The sequence below is a fragment of the Citrus clementina genome, unplaced genomic scaffold, assembly GCF_000493195.1.
Source record: "Citrus clementina cultivar Clemenules unplaced genomic scaffold, Citrus_clementina_v1.0 scaffold_3, whole genome shotgun sequence".
In the NCBI taxonomy this organism is placed as follows: domain Eukaryota; kingdom Viridiplantae; phylum Streptophyta; class Magnoliopsida; order Sapindales; family Rutaceae; genus Citrus; species Citrus x clementina.
Genome location: NW_006262339.1, coordinates 8477065 through 8485525, shown reverse-complemented (window position 1 = coordinate 8485525; position 8461 = coordinate 8477065). Strand labels below are relative to the sequence as shown.

General features: G+C 30.6%; 1 protein-coding gene across 4 annotated transcripts in view; it reads right to left on the bottom strand.

Moving 5' to 3' along the window:
* LOC18050342 (truncated transcription factor CAULIFLOWER A) overlaps nucleotides 1–8237 on the bottom strand; it is an 11454-nt gene extending 3217 nt beyond the window's left edge. Inside the window, exons 1-2 of one of the 4 annotated variants that reach the window (XM_024188029.1) lie at nucleotides 8101–8237; nucleotides 7694–7887 (exon numbers count right to left, since the gene is read on the bottom strand). In XM_024188029.1, the coding sequence (XP_024043797.1) occupies nucleotides 7694–7878 (185 nt within the window). In that variant the 5' untranslated portion in view covers nucleotides 7879–7887; nucleotides 8101–8237. Of the gene's footprint in view, nucleotides 1–7693; nucleotides 7947–8100 lie in introns of all 4 variants that reach the window. The other 3 variants (XM_006440744.2, XM_024188027.1, XM_024188028.1) reach the window with 3 other exon arrangements.
* Nucleotides 8238–8461: the final 224 nt, after the last annotated feature.

Here is an 8461-nt window from a genome sequence, read left to right as displayed (position 1 = left end):
TCATGATATATATTACTATTGATGTATACATACTGTTCACATAAAGTAGTGGGAGCCTATCCAATAGTCTTGGTGAATATCAAAGATTGTTGTACAAAGCAAATATGTAGGGATTGAAGTTTTCAAGTTTACTGAAAATCGAAATAAAAAAATTGATGAGAAAATCAACTTTGGCTTGTGGCAAATTTAAGTCAATGATGTATTAATTCAATTTGGGCTACGCAAGGCATTGAAAGGGAAGCCACCCCCTGCTTCTAGTAGTGACCTTGGAAAAACTAGTATAAGCGATGAAGATTGGGAAGAGTTGGATGATACAGCTGCAAGTCATACGACTATGTCTAGCAAAAACTATTTTGCAAATGTAAGAAATGTTTTGACGGCGAAAGAGCTTTAGGAAAGACCAGAAAAGTTGTATCAGACAAAAAGCATTTCAAATCAGTTGTACATGAAGGAGCAATTTCACGCATTGCTAATGGCTGAAGGTACAAATTTTTTTTATCACCTCAGTATTCTCAATCGTTCTATGACAGAACTAGAAGCCATTGGAGTTAAAATTAAAAATGAAGACAAGGCGCTTAGGCTATTGTGTCACTTTCAATTTCCTACAAGCACTTGTTACTTACTTTAATATATAGAAAAGAGACAACATGTATTGAAAAAGCTACTACGATAGGTCTTGAAAAACTTACTTGTACTTTAATCTCAGAAGAAAGAAGAATAGTGAAAGTGTTAAAACTACAGATGTCTCGTCTTTGGCAATTATAGGAAATTGGAAGAAAGATAACTCTTAAAGACAAAAGACTTAGCTGGGTGTGGACAATCGAGACACCGAAAAACAGATTATCAAACGAGAAATAGAGCAGGGTTGGAAAATGACTCCAAATCAAATACTGACAGATTGCTAGTGGTAACTGGTAAGTCACTCATCGTCATGGGAGACGATGATCCCTTATAAAATAGATGATGAAGACATTATCATAGTATGCCACTAGCACCATGAGAGGGAATGTACTACTACTAATGGGTCCGCAAAAATTTGCACTCACGGTATGATTGGTATTAATGTAGGGAGTGTGGTGGAAGTTATGTTGATGGTTGATGAACTTCCAGAAAAGCCAATATGGAAGTTGTATCAAAAATTTAAATGAGATATTTAGACAAGTGCCGATGTAAAATTCTTGGAATTGGTAATTAATTCTAAGTGAGCATACTCTTTATGATGGAGTATGATAATTCTTTATATTGAGTATTATGGTGGAGATTGTTGAAAGTGTGATTGAAAAAAAAAAAAAAGAGGAAGAAGTTAAGAAAGGCAGCCAAAATTCGGTGCCTTCCTTGAATAATTTGCCTTGATTGTAGGCAAGTTTTGCATATAAAAGGAAGAGAAGAAGAAGAGCATGTTATCCAGAGAAGCATTCAAAATCTAGAGAGCTGAACAATCTAATGCAAGTTAAGCATTAAGTCAGTATTAGGAAGCTTTAGTATTTTGGATGTATTTGGGGTTTGGGTGAGAGAAAATTATTTCTAAAAATGTGGTTGTAACAATTTTTTACATAGTAAATATTTTTTTTGTTGTCTTTTGACAATGAACATGGTTTTTCTCCAAACTTGAAGTTTTCCACGTAAATCTTATATTGTGATATTGGTATTGTTCTCCACTTAATTTTTCTATTAATTTGTTACTTGACAAATTTACTTAGAGTAATCTTGGAAGGAATCTTAATTTTCTAACACAGGAGAAGTGAGATCTAAATCAAAGTATGCAAAAAAGTTTAGAATTATATTAGTTAACACAATTCAAAATCATTAACATTTAAGATACTAATTCCAGGAGAAGTGAGATCTAAATAAAAGTATGTGAAAGAGTTTAGAATAAAAGTAGTTAACAAGAACAATGTATGCATGGTAGTACATTATTGCTTTGACTCTCTTAAAAAATTCATATAACTTCAATTCAAATTCATTAACATGCAAGATAATAGTTTTAGGAGAAGTGAAACTAGTTTGTGTGCAGACCAGATTCTTCTCATATGGTAATGTAGTGTGGACTTATTCATGCATAGGTTTGACTTTGATACCATATAGAAACTCATAAGCTTAAATTATACTTAAAACCTAACTCTGAAGTGGAAGATTGCTGAAGCCTTGTAGAGTTAACCTAAAAAAAATTCAAGATAATACACGTCTTTTACTCGATGCTGTGCCCTTGTCTTTGTCTTTTTACTATTGGCATTTTTATCATTTGTTAGGCAATTAGGGACTCCAGTTCCTCGGAGCAGCCCTTTGATAATCTGTAGACTTAATTTTTAGTTTCTAACACTGTACAGGACAGCATAATTGTAACAAGACAGAAGAAAATCGGAGGTCGGGAACAATCTTGATTTTGTTCCAATTATTGTAACTTAAAACAGAATCTGTAAATTAAAATATCTTCTGCGCTTAATTAACTGTGTGACCAAAAGCTTGACTATTGACTGCAGCGACATGAATACAATACTACAGTCTGACATGATCAGAATATACGTGGATTCAACCAAAGACAAATGAAGAAATTACCAAGAAACTCACTGAGATAGAAATGGCACATGAAACTTTAAAAATAAATAAATAAAAGACCTTAACTTCAATATCATGTGAGCAGGTGAGACTAATTTATAGATTGAAATGCGATATACTAACACTGCTCCCAAAGCGCCTTGTTGTAGACAAAATAATGCATGATAAAATTCGGTTTGATATTGTTCCAAGAATGCATGATACGCTATTTTGTATACAGTATATTATATGTTGAAACACCTACGTCGGCAATAGTGCACATAGCTGAAAGATCTGCCTAAAATTGAGATTCAGACGGAAGACAATACAAAAATGAAATCATGAAAAATCTAACCATCAATTCCAGACAAACCAAATTGTGACACCAATTTGGGAATAAACGGTGACGATCATCAACTTCATTCCAGGGATTACAAATGACACTAGATGATTTTGAAATTAATGAACCAAAAAGCAGATAGGTTGCCTGATCACTTTGTTGTTATTGTTTTAAGGAGGAGAAAATTTTAGACAGAACAGACGTAGTACATAATAAATCCATGAGCTTTTTACTCGTGATGAATAAAACAGTATGGCTATCATCAACCCATCGCAAGGCTGTAACAATGCAAAGGAGGATGAAAGGAGGAAGTAATGGTGGTATCATCAATAGTGATGAATATGTGAATCACATCATCATGGAAGGGGCCGTGGGAGTGAATAATGAAACGCACTAAAAGAAAGCCAATATGAAGTGGAAACACGCCTCAAGGAGGCTAAGGACGATAAAAATCACAATAAAATTGGTAAGAATGAACAAAACTCAAAATCTGCAAAATCAATGAAAAATTAGACGATCAGTAAATATTGTTCTGGGAAGTGTGTCAATCATATCCCAAAATCAGGACTCGATTTCTTTTCATACGGGCGTGTAAGAGAAGGTCAGTGTGCATGTTAAATTATCTCGTGAGAAAATACTTCGGTAGAGAAAAAGAATAACGCTTACAATAGTAATAATAAAACCCGCATGCAAAGAACGTAAGTTGAGTTCAATTTTTCTATTTTTTAAGATAAGCAAACTAATGGCCTCACCTTGAAGAACTTTATCAAATCAATTGCAATTAGAGAACTAAATTAAATAATCAGGATTTAACTGGCTTAATAACATAAATCTGTAAGTCAATAACTTAAAAAATTATTGTACTCAATCCGAACTTGATAAGTACCATTGTTTCTCTTTCCACATTGCTTTAATAAGGGTAGTAACATAAAACTATGATGATGGGATTATCACACAATGTGAAAACAATAAGAGCATTAATGATTAATAATAATTTCAGTAGGAAAACTGTGGATCTCCCTTATTTTGATCTTGTACTAAAATATTACCTATATCTTTTCATGCACAGTTTATAAGAAGTTTAATGAATACCAGCTCACTGCTACGGAATAATGTTTTGTGCTTGATATTTAATTAGCCACCCTTCATAGTAAAAGTTTTCATGGCAAGAAGTGTTACAACCAAAATAACACTTAAATCCTTATGGATTTTCTTGGAAACAATAATTATAAATTCCCTCCTTTTTTGAAAATATAAATTATCATCATTTTTTTTTCAATGACCAAGTATATCTCAAACTTAACCACAAGTAAAGGAGGTGAAATAATATTTTCAATTATTGAGAGATCTAAAATTTCATTACAATTAGTTTGAGATTCAAGGACGAACCTATGCTTTTTAATGAGTATGGGCTAATTTATAGGGTTATAGTAATGTTAAATATTAGTGCATATAAAGGAGTGAAAAAACACATATATAAGTGACATGAAATCAGAACTTTTCAAAAAAATAAGGATGGAAAAGAACCATACGCAACTCGAGGTCAATGCAAAACCAAGTATTTTGGCTTGGCTCGAGTTGAGCATGTTTTCTAAACATAGGGCAGCCCGACATATGCTTAAAAAAATAAAAAATATATATATTATTTTAATAAAAGTACACTTTTTTACATGCATTTAACCCACCCATAATGTATATTTAAAGTTTTAAGTTCTTTAAACACAACTTTTAAAGTATATTCTAACAAAAATAGTTTTTCATAAAAGTAAATTTATCAAACATAGTGAAAAAAAATTAAAAGAAAATAGAATGTAAAATTCATGTTTTTTGGGTCAGCCTAACAAAAGACATGCTAGGGCTGGGCTCGGGCTTAATATAAATTATTAAAAAAATTACACTGTAAAAATTTATAAGTAATGCTAAATATCCCAATTTTTTTATCTCAAAAAATTACCTTAAATGATGTGGCATTCATTAATTGTTCGATGAGATAATACAATGATTTGGGATTCATTCATTCACTTGGATCTTGTAAAGTTACCAACCATGCAATAAATACTACATCATTTGGGATAAAATTTAGAATAAAAAAATTTGAGATATCTATCATTACTTAGAATTTATCTATGAAATTTCTTTTAATTTCATCGTTAGAGAATGTGAAATATTTGAATAATTAATATAATGAAAAGAAAAAGAGTAGGTATGATCGTAAATTTAAAAAAATCATGAAATTATGAAAATATTGCTAATTGTTACTCTATTGTATTTTATAACTTTTTAACACTAATGATGATGTTACAAAATATTGATGTACTTTTCTTTCAAGTAGATCAAATCATAATATTTTTGTAATAAGTTTAAGTACTAACAAACTTTTATTTCCTAATTATTTCAATTAATCATTTTATAAAATAAATCTTTAACTCTGATTGAAGAAAATTACAGTTGAATTGCAGACATAATTGAAAATCAAATAAAAAAATCTATTCTTTTATGAAATATTATAAAATCTGAAGGCGTATTCATGAAATTTAACTACACTTACAACGAATAAAAGATACTTAGGTATATTTAAGTAAAAATAGATAAATATACGCACGAGAAATAATAATTAAAGACAAAATGAGTATATAAATTTGAGCATTGGAAGATACATGATAATGTGTAACCACTGACCATTATGAATTAGATAAATAAATAATGAATACAATAAATATAGAGGAATAATAGGTTCTGAAAAATCTAGAATTTAAGTTTAGCAGATTAGATGTCACTCAAAATCAAATCAATCCATGGATAAAGGTTTTCATTGCAACTTGCAGCGTACTCAATATCATGAGAATCCACTATTTCAAAAGAGAAATTTCTTATAAAAATTATATTTGATAAGAAAGATAAAAACACTAATTTTGAATGAAACTATTTGTGATAAAGATATCAATAGATGACTTTTAATAATTTATCAAACTATAATACACATGCATATATAAACATTTTTTGATTTTTGCAAATATTTTCCCTGTAATATGTGCAAAGCTCTCAGAAGAGGTGTGAACTACAAATGAATGAAAGAATAATTTTTCCTCCCTTCAATTTGTTACTTCACTCGATTGCTTTTAGTATATTTTACTGTTCTTTTTCTGTTAAGAATTCCAAGAAATGTAAAGAGATTGAAAATGCAATTGATTTGAAAACAAAAAAAAAAGGAAATCATAGTGGAGGTAAAACTAATGCTATGTTCAACTTCTACATTAATTCTTTTGATATTTAGAGAAAAAAACTACACATATTTGCATGAATCTAACCAACTGGTGTCATATCACAAATAAAAGTATAAAACACAAAAAAAATTACTGGTCATCTTTTTAGAATATGATATTGTTGAAGTTAACAAAATTATTTATCCACTTACTACTAAAATTATATGGAAATTTATTGAGAGCAAGATGAGACTTGCTGTGTTTAAGAATTAACTATTATTATTATTATTATTATTTTGATATGAAAGTAAACCTTTCAAATGTAAAACCAAGTGTACTTTTAATATAAAAAACTAAGTGTAAAACTTCTAGCTCTTGATGCTAATATTAAGCTAGAACTGTATTTGCTTCAGATTTAAAGCAACTTTTTTTTTGCCCCCGAGAAGAGATGTGAAGCATCTAATAATGCTGAACTTGTTCATCCAAAAAAAAAAAAAAAACAGTGACCAAAGATAGTGCTCATCGGGCCTCTTGTTACAGCTCAAGGCAGATCATTAAGAATACTCATTAAAGCTTTTAGTTAACAAGGAAACGACCAAAACTTTGATCCTAGAATTGTGTGGGTTTATAGGTAAATTCTTCTCTATTTCATTCAATTAAAAAGAAAAGAAAAATTGACTACACATTGAGTCTTAAATTTTTGATTTTTTCAAAAGGTTAGAATTCTCCCCTTTGTTTTTTTCTTTCTTGTTTTTTTTTAATTTTTCAAATTTGATTAAAAAAATTAGTTTAAATGTAAATAAAATTAATAAAAATCTACTTAATTATCAATATCAAAATTTAAAACTCAATTTTAACCATTCATTTAACGAGTGTGCTCAAGAATAGAATCTTTATCCATTTGAGAAACGAGTGTGCTCAAGAATAAATGACCTAAAGAATATAATCAAATTTAATCAAAAACCCATATGCATGTGATGTAACACACACACAAACCCCCCCCCCCCCCCCCCCCCCCCCCCCACCCACCCACCGACCCACGCATACACACACGCACACACATATTCCCCGTCTGTTTGATGCATGATGACCATGAGACATAAGGACAAAAGGAGAGAGAAGACTGAAGAGAACACAACTCAAATCCCAAAAAGCTAGCCTATTATGGGCAATCAATCTTAAAGCCTCAAATGGAGTAAACTAATAGAAACAATAGTTATGCTATTATTTGGCAAAACCAAACAAGTCTTTTCTTATGTATGAATGAATGAATATAGAAAGAAACACCAGATAGAATACCCTAATTTTTGTTAAAAATTAAAAAAAAAAAAAAATTAAAACTAGTACTACTATTACTACATCGTACTCTCCTAGGGATTGAGATTTTTCTTCTCTCCCACCGTCGTCTCACAAGCTGGCTCACAGCAAGCTACCAGCTGTACTTATATGATAATTGTTATATGCATTAAATTTAAGACGAAATTAAGTCACACAAAATAAACTTTATATATATATATACTGTAAATCCTTATTTCTATTACACTATAAATACTCATGAAATATATAGAGTCATTATTCTTATTGAAACAATAAAAAAATAAAAGGAAGCACTTACCATGAATCAGTAGAGTATTCAAAGAGCTTGCCTTTAGTGGAGAAGACGATCAAAGCAACTTCAGCGTCACAAAGCACAGAGATCTCATGGGCCTTTTTCAATAAACCAGACCTTCTCTTAGAGAAAGTCACTTGTCTATTGATCTTGTTCTCTATCCTCTTCAGCTGCACCCTTCCTCTCCCCATATTAACTATCTATTAATAATTATCACCAGCAATTCTCCACTCTAGTTAGAACACCCTTAATTAGCTATCTTTTTTGGGAAAAAAAAAAAAAACCAAACAATCAAACAAAACGCACCATCAAGAATTAACATGTGTGTGTGTGTGTGTGTGTTTATATATATAACAAAAAAACAAAAATGAAAAATAATCAAAGAATCAAGAAGCTAGAAAGAGATCCTTTACAAAGAAACTTGCAGGCTTCTTCTGGGTATCTCTCTAATCTCTGTACTTTTATAGAAAAAGAGATTAGAGCAGGTAGTGAGTAGTGTGCTGCAGAACTTTTGCTATTTATGTAAAAATAGAAAGGAGGGCATATTTATAGAAAGAGGGAGGAGGATTGAAAGAAAAAAATTAAAAAAACCACTACATTTGGGTTTGATTTAGAAAAAGGTGGTGTTGTAAAACCAGGTGGTTTCGTCAAATGCGTTGTCGATTTTCTATTGGGCTGAGGTCCTGAAACAGTCGTTATTGTCTGCTTCTTCTAGAGGTTTTTCTTATTTTTTTTTATTTTTTTATTTTTTGGGACGATGTTCTTTCCAGAGTT